We start from the raw sequence: 12,325 nt of genomic DNA on the forward strand, positions 1-12,325 counted from the left end.
TTCGGGTTACATACGCTTCAGGTTACAGACTCCACTAACCCAGAAATAGTACCTCGGGTTAAGAACTTTGCTTCAGGATGAGAACAGAAATCGTGCTCCGGCGGCGCAGCAGCAGCAGGAGGACCCATTAGCTAAAGTGGTGCTTCAGGTTAAGAACAGTTTCAGGTTAAGAACGGACCTCCTGAACAAATTAAATACTTAACCTGAGGTACCACTGTACTCCATTTGAGAATTAAAATGCTGCCATCACCTGGTGAATTTCAAATTCCAAGTTAGCAGCAGTATTTTAATACACTGGAGGGGAAGAGGAAAGATTGCTGCTCAGGGTAAATAATATGCTCTGAATTAAGGACAATCGGAAAAGAGAAGAAAAATGAGATTGGGATAAACGTGCACCTGAACAGAGAAGATGAACACAGCGATGCAGGTAGACACAACTGGCTGAAAACATTCCACTATATGTGGCACAAAACTTAAGGCACAGTGAAATAAATGGAAATCCAGCCAGGGACTTAGGGATGCAGAACCCTATTTTCCCTATCTATCAGTGTTATCTGAAAATTAAGGGTCCTTCAAAGAGATTCATTTTAACTTTCAAGGGGCCTTTCCTGCATTATTAAGACTTGCCTACTTGGTGGCATGCTTTCATGGGAAGAAGATCCATGTTTCTCTTCTGCCAAGATAAGAATGCTCACTTCATATTATAAATGTCCTTTAAGGCCTTCAGTGCTTGTTCTTCAGTAATGTTTTTCCAGTCCGCTGGCAGATCAGCTGGTTTAGCTTCATAAATTATTGCAAATTCACAGTTATATTTGTTCATAACAAACTTCCAGTAATCTGAAGCATTGATACTGGGATCTGGTTGGATGCACCAGTCTGGATAATATGCACGATAATCTTTGTATGGATAGTATTCCCCATTTGTGTCCTGATTTTCGAACTTAGTGTTGGAAGCCACAGCAGTGGAACAGATATCATAAACAAGCTTTTCTGACTTTGTTTTGATGTACCTTCCCAGTCCTCGAGGCCGATGGACAGTTGCAAAATGCTCTTGATGAGTACTCCCTCCAGCTTCACAGGGGACTTCGCAGAAAGGACACTGCTTCCCACAGCCAAACACCCGCTTGAAGATCTCATCCTGGGGGCTCACAGGCAATTTGGAGAGTTTAGACTGGAGATCCAGGATATCATATTCAGATATTATTTGCTGCTGCAAATCAGCAAGGAAGTTTTCAACACAAGCAGAAAACTGTGCAGGATCAGTTGCATTCTTAAACTGTACCCCTAAGAGACTGTCCTTAGGAATGACTAACTCCTTCTGCATTTCTCTGCAAAAACTGTCCAAAAATTCAGAGACTGCCTCAATATCTTGATGCTTTAATTTTTCCAGTGTTTCTATAATTTTCTTTACAATCGCAAAGAGAATCTCTCCCTCCAGTTTCTTCAGACCCTCATTCTCTGCATAGTAATCCAAAATATGTTTCTGGATCCAGTTTTTGACAAACTTTTCATAAGCCCCAAGGTATTTTACGTAACTGTCAACATTACCCTCTTCCAACAGTTCCTTCAGGACAGTGAACTGGAAGAAGCTCCGACTAGCATACCCAATGGACTGTGCACTGTTGAGAATGTCATCTACTATTTCTATCCCAAGTCTTTTGTTGATATAACTCACAAGGGCAGGATGGAGACACTGGTCACAGAAATTCTTGGCTCTGATTTGCTGGGCATCTTTTTCCAGATAAAGATCTCTGAAAATTGAGAAATAACGAGGCTTCAGTTTCTCTAAGCGTATATAGGGATCATTTTCCTTAATAAACTCTTCATGCATCTTTTGAAATTCATGAGCTGCTTCCCCCAAAATGTGAAGCTTTAGATCCACTTCAAAGCATGTTGCTATATGAAGTTTCTGAGCATCAGGCTGCTGTAGCTTTTCATTGATAATCTGTAAAAGTTCACCACAATATGTATCATCATAGTCTCCTTTGGAATCAACCTTTTTACAAATGTAGGAACTGCATTTAGCCATCAAGGAGTTAGCAAGTTCTTCTATCTCATGCAAACCGTCATTTTTAACAATCAAGTGTTTCACACGGTGCCACCATGTTGAATCCATATATTCAGATTTCATTTGAAAAGTATTCATTCTGTAGCTTAACAAAGATTTTGCTCCCTGTAATTTTACATTGACTGAACTTCCTCGATGTGACAATTCCCTTCTCAAATATAAGTCAAGCTCTTCATATATTTGTCGTTTCTCTAAGGGAACAGGTGATATTTCTGATAGTGTTTCCGTCCACATTCTTTCAAACTCTTTTTCCAGTTCTTGATCTTCAATCCTATCTTCATTTTCCCGGCATTTTTTAAGTAGCCCATCAACCTTTCCTTCAATTATTTTCAAATATTCAGTTTGTAGAGAGTGAATCTTGTGAAGCCCCTTTTTAATGCGAACAGCTTCCTGACATTTGTTGTAAGAATAACTTTCCAGTTCCTGCTTGAGGCTGTGAGCACTGCGGACAAAATCTTCTCTGTACCTTTCTACCAAATGCAGATTTGCTGCTCTGCTTTCAAAGTATTGCTTCAGATTCTCCAAAATCTGCTGTTCTCCAGCCAACAGCTTCTGATAAAGCTCATTTTGCAAACTGCGTATATCAAATTCATCGGGAGAAACATTCTGTATTGACGTTTCCTGTTCAGACACCCAGAGGTGCATCTCTCTGCGAAAATGCCATTCCCATTCAGAATATTTCATGGAGAGCTGGTTATAAGCTTCCGCTATGAGGCTGTTTCGGAAGTTGAAGATGAAGTTCTCATGTTTCACAGCATTCCAGAGATTTTTCACCCATTCAATAAACTGAGGGATGTCCTTGGGAGGTATTTTACATGTGCGGTTCTTTATGAATTCAAATATGTTCTTCTTTAATTCAAGGACTTTTTCACTGTATCCCATGTTAACTGGGGCCATTGGTGGGACTCCATGCCAAAGACCTGGTATGTACCAATTGTGCATTTCTGGGTCATAGTCCATGATGTCTGAAAACTTGATATCCCTGTTGAGTTTTTCCATTTTTGCTGCAGCCTGGGTCATTTCATTCAGCTGTTCCAAAAGATGCTTCCTGTCCCTCATGTTTTGGTCATGTGCAGAAACGTCACTGACGTTCTGATGAACAAACTGGCAGTTGGGTTTTTGCCCAATCCTCTCCATCCTGAAGAAGGCATGGGTCACAATTTGCAGGATGTCCTTCATTTCAGTGGCATTCTCCATGGCCATGTTGACAATGGTGATGTCGCTCAGCCCAATGACTAGAGTGGCCAACTCGTTGTCATGCTGATAGCTGTCTTCCAGTTTGGCCAGTTCAGGGGCTTTCAAGCCTTCTGTGTCTATCACCAGGATGAAGTCACAGCCAAGTTCCTGAACCAAATTCTCTGAGACGTTAAGAAGCGTCATAAAGGCACCTCGTGTGCACCGCCCACTGCTGACAGCAAACTGCAGGCCAAACATGGTGTTCAGAAGGGTCGATTTCCCAGTGCTCTGCACCCCCAGAACGGTTATCACCATCATCTTGGATTGTCCCCTAAGTTTGTTATTGAGTTTATTCAGAACGTCAGTTATCCACTGCAGGGGGATATTGGATGCATCACCATCAATGAGCTCCAGGGGAAACCCTTCCAGCAGTAGTTCAGCTGCAATGCTTGGGAAATGGGCAAACTGTCTATTTTTTTTAGCTATTTTGCCCTCATTAACCATGGAGCATTCTGCCTCATAAAACTGCCCCAGCTCACGCATGAAATGCTCAACTCCCAAGGAAGAGGATGATATCAACTGGTCTACCTCTGCAATCTTCTGCCCATCATCTCCTAACTTCTTGCATTTCTCTTTATAGTCAGCACGTAACTTGGAAAGATTTCCCCTAGCAATATGGTCCAGGTTGAACTTCATCCATTTCAGGAAGTAGTGCTTCTCTGCAGACTTCAAATGTCTGATGGCATCAACAAATTTCATCAAGCCAGGGGTGAGTTCACATTGATTCTGCTGTTTACGCAGTTCCAACCATCTGCCTCTCAATTCTGATCTGTATTTTTCTGAAGGCATGTCCCCTTGTCTTTCCATTCTGCATAGTTCTTTCTCCACTTTGGCCAGATTCTTCCAGAGATCACCTTGGAGTATCAGTGTTTCTTTCTTGTAAACTGCGACATCTTTTATCTCTCCTGCAATTTCTGTGGCACGTCTGAGGGCATCCTGACATTCTTTGTGGTCTTCATCCACCTGGATTGTAAGTTCATGGGCTGTTGTACACATCTTATCAATACTTACACACTTAGGATTTGAGGCTATTATTTTTCCAACTGAAGCTCGAAGGAGTTCTACAAATACTGCTTTATTCATTGTGGCATTCTTTACCAATATATGTGAATTGTCAAGTTTAATCACTGGTGCCAGTTTATTTAAGAACTCCAAGGTACAACCAGATTTTCTACTGCGACCTTCCAAGATAAAGTAGAACTGAGTTGACAAGACCTTCAGTGACGACAAGAGAGTATATTCTCTCTCGCCAATACAATCAGCAAATATGAAGACAGCTGAGGAGACCTGCGTTAAAAAGCTGAACTGCACCCAGTGAGACTCAACATCTCCACGGAGATTTGCAACAGCAACTGGCTCTGGGAAGAGATCTGTGTTTGTCCGTCCTCCTGGGAAATACCAGGCAATCTCTACAAGCCCATCAGCAATTTCCCGAGGGATGTTCCCACACTCCATATCTCGGTGTAGAAAGAAATCATTATGCTGCTGAGAAGGACTGAGGAACTCGTTGAGGACTTTGGACTTGGATATGTTACAGTTTCCCATCCGTACGAAGGAAACAGTTGGCATGGATGTCAGTACCAGGCTGTCCTCCTTGAAGCCTCTGCTTTCAGCTAAGGAATGGGGCCTCCATATTTTCACGATGTCCCTTATGGCCCAGAGCATCAGGGTGCACTTGGAGGTCTTGAGGGGAGGCAGAATCAAAGGCAGGGCAAACTGGCACATGGACATTTTGAGGAGGATCTCCTGTTGGAGGAAACTGTCAGAACAAAGCAGAACAGCACAAAGGACATCAAGGGGGTTCAAAGAATGACTCTCACCCATTTCAAGAGTCAAGAAAATGTCCTTATCAATCCTCTCATTCCCCTCATTTCTTCTAAGTACTTGATCATCAGAAACAACTTGTTTGAAGCTGGTGCTCCTGGCTGTCACATTCAGAGCCAATATCTTCCTCAGAAAATGCCAAGGCAAATCTTCCCAGGTTTGAGGTGTGAATTCCTTCAAGCTCCCCAAACTGATTTTCAGGACTTCTTGGAGGGAGAGCGCCTTGCTTTCATGGTTTTCTAGATTTAATTTGCACAGAATATCCATAACTGCTTTTCTTTTCTCTGTAGAAAATGAGAAACGTATTTACTAATATATTAAAATTGATAATAACAAACAAACACCCCCTCTGTTTAAAAGGCCATGAATTTTGTTTAATTAGCAAAAGGCCTAAGAGAAGAAAAATGTTTTTGCTTGGAACCTAAAGATATGTAACAAAGGCACAGGCAAGCCTCCCTAGGGAGAGCATTCCACAAGGAGGGGGCCATAGCAGAAAAGGCCTGTTCTCATGTTGCCTCCCTCCAGATCTCTCATGGAGGAGGCACAAGAGGATGATTGCAGGATCTCGGTTGCTTTGTATGGGGATAGGTATTGTGGTCCTGAACTGTTTCAGGATGATCCCTACCTTGTGGTTTCATGTAGATGGTAAACAGCATAGGAGATAAAATTGAACCCCAAGGAACTCCACATTGATGGCTCCATGGAGCTGAAGATCACCCCCTAAGCATCACTGCAAAGCAGTGCACCCCACTCCTAGCTTGGACAGCTGCACCAGAAGGATACTGTGGTAGATGGAATTGAAAGATTGACAAGAATTTGCACAAACACTATTTCTCTCTTGACAGAGGTCATCATACAGGATGACCAAAGCAGTTTCTCTGCCAAAACCAGGCTTAAACCCCAATTGAGATGGATAAAGAAAATCAGTTAGCATCCTTCCTCTGCACAGGACTTCTGTGTCTTGGGGTGATTTCAGACTGTCATTATTTCTGGGTGGGAGTCACCCACCTATCGACAAATTCAGCATGTGCAATTAAAAAGCAGATTTGGCACCCTTGTGCAACAGAGCTGCATCCCCTAAAAGGTGGACTTTTTGGAAGAAGATGAGTGATAGGACAACAGACATCAGCATGTGACAATGTTAAATATCACTGCAGTTTTCTGTTATGTTCAAAAAGATTTTTGAAGAAGACACAGCTACATTCCTTTGTGGGTTATTTTCCAGAGGCCACAGGCCAATGGTTGGGTGAGGACACCGAGGCAGAAGTGAGCATGAAAGGGTTAACCTGAGCTTAGGTTGACAGTGGGCGGTGGAGCTCCCTCACATTCTCTCCCCACCTCCTTTGGCTCCCAGCTGCAAGAAAAACCAAGTGAACTGAATCTCTCCAAAAGGGAGATTTTAAAGCCTGCATCTTTGCTAAACCAAACATTGCATGATCCTTTTGTAAGGAAACCAATACCTTTTAAGGTCATTTAGAACATTTTTCACCTTTGTTTTTCTGCCAGTGGATGGAGACTTGTTTGCTGTAACATCTGGAGATGCCATGAGCAAAACATTTACTTATTTTCAAAGCTAAGTATAAGTTATTTATTTTAGCCTAGTTTTTTTTTTCTTCCTGGGGAATGTTTGTTTGAAGGCAGTTGAGGGTAGAAGTAACTAATGCAGTTTTAATGTGGTTGGAGCAATCACCGTTCTACTTAGCTCTACCCATGAACTTTTCCAGCAGATGGACAATAACTAAACGTGTGAGAAAAGTCAAACAGACCTGAGGAGACTGTCGGAGCATGCAGGGCTTCTCTCCACCCCCCACCCCAAAGCAGGCCTTTCTCTCTGAGGAGACTGTGGGTGGTCCTGAACTGTTTTAGGATGATCCTACTCATGAAACTACTGTTTCATGTAGATGTTAAACAGCACAGGGGATAAAATTGAACCCTGAGGTACTCCACACAAATGGTTCCATGGAGCTGAAGAGTACTCCCTAAGCATGTGGCATTTACAGGCAGGGGATTAGCTGTGGGAGGAGCTTATCAGAGCTAGCAGGGCAGCAGTTGAAGGAGGAGCAAAAAGGGTTTTCTTGTGTGTGTGTGTGTGTGTGTGTGTGTGTGCTTCTTTGTGGCTGATTAGCTGTTCTCCCTGTGCAAAGGTCAGAGGGGGCAGGGTTTCTGTTGAGGCAGGGGATTAGCTGTGGGAGGAGCTTATCAGAGCTAGCAGGGCAGCAGCGCGCGCCTAGCGGCGTGCACAGTTTAATCCATCTTTTAGATTTAGGGGAGCTAGTCTCAAACGTTTGTTGGGGGAGACCTAGGTTTTTTTCTTGTGGGGAGAGTTATTTGTCCTGTCTTCATGCTTTTTATGATGGAGGACCGCTGTAGCCGCCCCCAATGACACGTTCTCAAGATGGAGGGGGGGGGGACAGCTGCAGTCGCCTGCGGTTCCTGCGCAATGTTTGCCATCTTGCCAAAGGTTGCAGGCAGCTTTACCTGCAGCAATTGCATGTTGATTGCCCTCTTAAAAGACAAAGTCCAGCAACTGGAGGAACGTGTAACTACGCTCCAAAGAATTAGAGAGCTGGAGCTCTTCTTGGAAGCAACAGAGCACACCGTCTCCACCAAGGAGGAGACAGGGGACTCCCCTGAGAAGGAGGCTAGTTCACCAACACAGGAGCCAGATATATGGAGAAACGTGACTCAAAGAAGTAGGAGGCCCAGGGTTCGCTCTGATTGTTTAGAAATACACAATCGCTTTGAGGTCCTCTCCCCTAGCATGGAAGACGAAGAGCAGACTCCATTTGAGGATCTCTCCCTCATGACAGTCGATCAGGTATATGAAGACGAGCAGCAAAGTCAGTCCTCAGGGAATGTGCAGGCGACCTTGGAACGGACAGCTCATGGAAGAACACCGACCAAACCTAAGAGGAGGCGTGTAGTGGTGATAGGGGATTCCCTACTGAGGGGAACAGAAGCAGTGATCTGTGGGCCTGACAAGATGTCTCGGGAGGTATGCTGTCTCCCCGGGGCTAAGATCCAAGATGTAACTGAATGACTGCAAGGAATCATAAAACCCACTGACAAATACCCCTTCCTCTTGGTTCATGTGGGAACCAATGACACTGCAAGCAATAGCCTCCAGAAGATCAAAAGAGACTACGAGGCTCTCGGCAGGAAATTGAAGCAACTAAATGCACAAATTGTCATCTCATCTGTCCTCCCAGTTGAACGACGTGGCCCAGGAAGAGAAGGAAAAATAGTGGAAGTGAACAGCTGGCTTCGCAAATGGTGTAAACAGGAACGGTTTGGATTCTTAGATCACGGACTGCAGTTTCTTGAAGATGGACTTCTGGCAAGCGATGGGCTGCACCTCACAACGGTTGGGAGAAATGTTTTTGCCAAAAATCTCAGAAACCTCATCAGGAGGGCTTTAAACTGACTAATGTGGGGGAGGGAGACAGTGCTCCTGAAGGTAGGAGTCTATCAATTAATGAAGATGATCATCCAAATGTCATAGACCAAATGGAGCAAACAGCACGCGGACCTAGTGGTGGGAGGAAAAAATCCTTAAATAAGAGACACGGGGGAATGATTAATGGACTTCAATGTCTGTACACTAATGCGCAAAGCATGGGAAATAAACAAGATGAGCTTGAGCTCTTGGTACAGCAAACTAAATATGACATAGGCATCACTGAAACCTGGTGGGATAAGTCCCACAACTGGAATGTAATAATGGGGGGATACAATCTATTTCAGAGAAACAGACCAGACAAGAAAGGAGGAGGAGTGGCGTTATATGTCAGGGATGTGTATACCTGTGAAGTTGTGAAGAGATCCAAGATTTAGAACCTCAAAGCCAAAGTGAGAGCATTTGGGTCAAAATTAAGGGAGAGAAGAATAACAGAGACCTCATTGTGGGAGCCAAACGGAGGACATAGATGATGCCTTCCTGGAACAGATGGCCAAGCATGCAAAATGAAGGGAGATAGTAGTAATGGGGGACTTCAATTACCCGGATATTTGTTGGATGTCAAACTCAGCCAAGAGCATAAGGTCAAACAGATTCCTCACTGGCCTTGCAGACAACTTCATTGTCCAGAAAGTGGGAGAAGCAACAAGAGGAACAGCCATTTTAGATCTGGTCCTAACCAATGTTGATGACCTGGTTAGTGGGGTAGAAGTGGAAGGATCATTAGGCGCGAGTGATCATGCTCTTCTGAAGTTTACTATACAGCAGAAAGGAGCAGCCAAGCATACTAGGACTCAATTTCTTGACTTTAAGAAAGCCAACTTCATAAAACTTAGGGAAGTGCTGGGTGAGATCCCATGGACAGTAATACTAAAAGGAAAGGGAGTTCATGATGGCTGGGAGTTTGTTAAGAGGGAGATAGTAAAAGCACAACAGCAGGCAATACCAATGAGACGGAAACATGGAAGGTGCTTAAAGAAGCCAGGGTGGCTATCTAAAGAACTTTTAACTGAGTTAAGATTAAAAAAGGATGTGTACAAAAAATGGAAAAGGGGGGGAAACCACCAAAGAGGAATTCAAACAAATAGCCAGCACGTGTAGACACAAAGTCAGAAAAGCTAAAGCACAGAATGAACTCAGGCTTGCTAGAGAGGTTAAAAGCAACAAAAAAGGCTTTTATGGGTATGTTCGTAGCAAAAGGAAGAACAAAGAAACAGTGGGGTCACTCAGAGGAGAAGATGGTGAAATGCAAACAGGGGACACAGAAAGGGCTGAACTCCTCAATGCCTTCTTTGCCTCAGTCTTCTCTGATAAAGAAAACAATGCCCGACCTGAAGAATTTGGAGCAAACGATTCAGCAGAGGAAACACAGCCCAGAATAACTAAGGAGATAGTACAAGAATACTTGGCTAGTTTAGATGTATTCAAGTCTCCAGGGCCAGATGAACTGCATCCAAGAGTATTAAAAGAACTGGCAGATGTGATCTCAGAACCACTGGCAGTCATCTTTGAGAATTCCTGGAGAACAGGCAAAGTCCCGGCAGACTGGAGGAGGGCAAATGTTGTCCCTATTTTCAAAAAGGGGAAAAGAGAGGACCCAAATAATTACCGCCCAGTCAGTCTCACATCAATACCAGGGAAGATTCTGGAGCAGATCATTAAGCAAACAGTCTGTGAGCACCTAGAAAGGAATGCTGTGATCACCAATAGTCAGCATGGATTTCTGAAAAATAAGTCATGTCAGACTAACCTGATCTCGTTTTTTGACAGAATTACAAGCCTGGTAGATGAAGGGAACGCAGTGGATGTAGCCTACCTTGATTTCAGCAAGGCATTTGACAAGGTGCCCCATGATATTCTTGTAACGAAGCTGGTAAAATGCGGTCTTGACTATGCTACCACTCAGTGGATTTGTAACTTGCTGACTGACCAAACCCAAAGGGTGCTCATCAATGGTTCCTCTTCATCCTGGAGAAGAGTGACTAGTGGGGTGCCACAGAGTTCTGTCTTGGGCCCGGTCTTATTCAACATCTTTATCAATGACTTGGATGATGGACTCAAGGGCATCCTGATCAAATTTGCAGATGACACCAAACTGGGAGGGGTGGCTAACACCCCAGAGGACAGGATCACACTTCAAAACGACCTTGACAGATTAGAGAACTGGGCAAAAACAAACAAGATGAATTTTAACAGGGAGAAATGTAAAGTATTGCACTTGGGCAAAAAAAATGAGAGGCACAAATACAAGATGGGTGACACCTGGCTTGAGAGCAGTACATGTGAAAAGGATCTAGGAGTCTTGGCTGACCACAAACTTGACATGAGCCAACAGTGTGACGCGGCAGCTAAAAAAGCTAATACAATTCTGGGCTGCATCAATAGGAGCATAGCATCTAGATCAAGGGAAGTAATAGTGCCACTGTATTCTGCTCTGGTCAGACCTCACCTGGAGTACTGTGTCCAGTTCTGGGCACCACAATTCAAGAAGGACACTGACAACTGGAACGTGTCCAGAGGAGGGCAACCAAAATGGTCAAAGGCCTGGAAACGATGCCTTATGAGGAACGGCTAAGGGAGCTGGGCATGTTTAGCCTGGAGAGGACGAGGTTAAGGGGTGATATGATAGCCATGTTCAAATATATAAAAGGATGTCACATAGAGGAGGGAGAAAGGTTGTTTTCTGCTGCTCCAGAGAAGCGGACACGGAGCAATGGATCCAAACTACAAGAAAGAAGATTCCACCTAAACATTAGGAAGAACTTCCTGACAGTAAGAGCTGTTCAACAGTGGAATTTGCTGCCAAGGAGTGTGGTGGAGTCTCCTACTTTGGAGGTCTTTAAGCAGAGGCTTGACAACCATATGTCAGGAGTGCTCTGATGGTGTTTCCTGCTTGGCAGGGGGTTGGACTCGATGGCCCTTGTGGTCTCTTCCAACTCTATGATTCTATGATTCTACTCTGCTACGAGAGCGTAAGATCTCTCTTCCAAAACTCTCTCTCCAACACGCCCTACATTTCCTTTCCACTGTGATGATGATTAGGAGGGATTACCTGGGGTGGGGTGTTTATTCTCTTCCTCCAATTCTTCCCGGACATCATCTTCTTTCTCTTGACTTGGACAACCTAGAGACAGAAGCTCACATTAGCACAACCATCTAAAAAGGCCTTCTCCAATGTGGCAACCTATTTATATATTTCCCTTGAAACATCTCAAAGTGCTTTACGAACAAAAGCTACATGCTGGGATAAGAATCACCACTAAAAAGTCATGTCCCCATTAAGGGACCAACAATGGAACAGACCTTTCTACAGACCTTTCTCGCTCCCTACGTGGTAGGGGAGAAGACATACAGTACAGTACGCTTTATCATACCTGATTATTGGTCATGCATGGAGAATTTATGGATTAAGCCAACAAGTGGAGGAAAAAAGAAGACGCTAACTTTGAAATACACCATTGAGAATAAGCTTTTGATTTTGATTTTTACTTTTATTTTTTATCCTTTTTTATTTTTTATTTCCAACTTTTCTCCCCCTCTTTTTATTTTTCCCCTTTTTGTTTCTTTCTTCTATTTTCTTCTCCCTTCTTTCCTTTCCCCCCTTTTTTCTTTCTTATTTGCCCCTCCACCCTCTTCGTCCTTTGGGGGTTTATCTCCTCCCCGTTTACTCCATGTGCCTTTCTTCCTGGTTTTCTATGGCAGCTTCCCCATCTGGTCCTCCAGCCACGTGAAAGGAGAAA

The 12,325-nt window shown here is 43.8% G+C and overlaps 1 protein-coding gene across 1 annotated transcript in view; it reads right to left on the reverse strand.

Moving 5' to 3' along the window:
- Positions 1 to 16: 16 nt before the first annotated feature.
- LOC308570830 (interferon-induced very large GTPase 1-like) overlaps positions 17 to 12,325 on the reverse strand; it is a 110,504-nt gene continuing 98,195 nt past the window's right edge. Inside the window, exons 14-15 of the mRNA XM_081165799.1 lie at positions 11,638 to 11,709; positions 17 to 5,412 (exon numbers count right to left, since the gene is read on the reverse strand). Of these exons, the coding sequence (XP_081021925.1) occupies positions 692 to 5,412; positions 11,638 to 11,709 (4,793 nt within the window). The 3' untranslated portion in view covers positions 17 to 691. The remainder of the gene's footprint in view (positions 5,413 to 11,637; positions 11,710 to 12,325) is intronic.

The sequence above is a fragment of the Podarcis bocagei genome (genome assembly GCF_964188305.1).
Source record: "Podarcis bocagei genome assembly, chromosome: 13".
Lineage (NCBI taxonomy): Eukaryota > Metazoa > Chordata > Lepidosauria > Squamata > Lacertidae > Podarcis > Podarcis bocagei.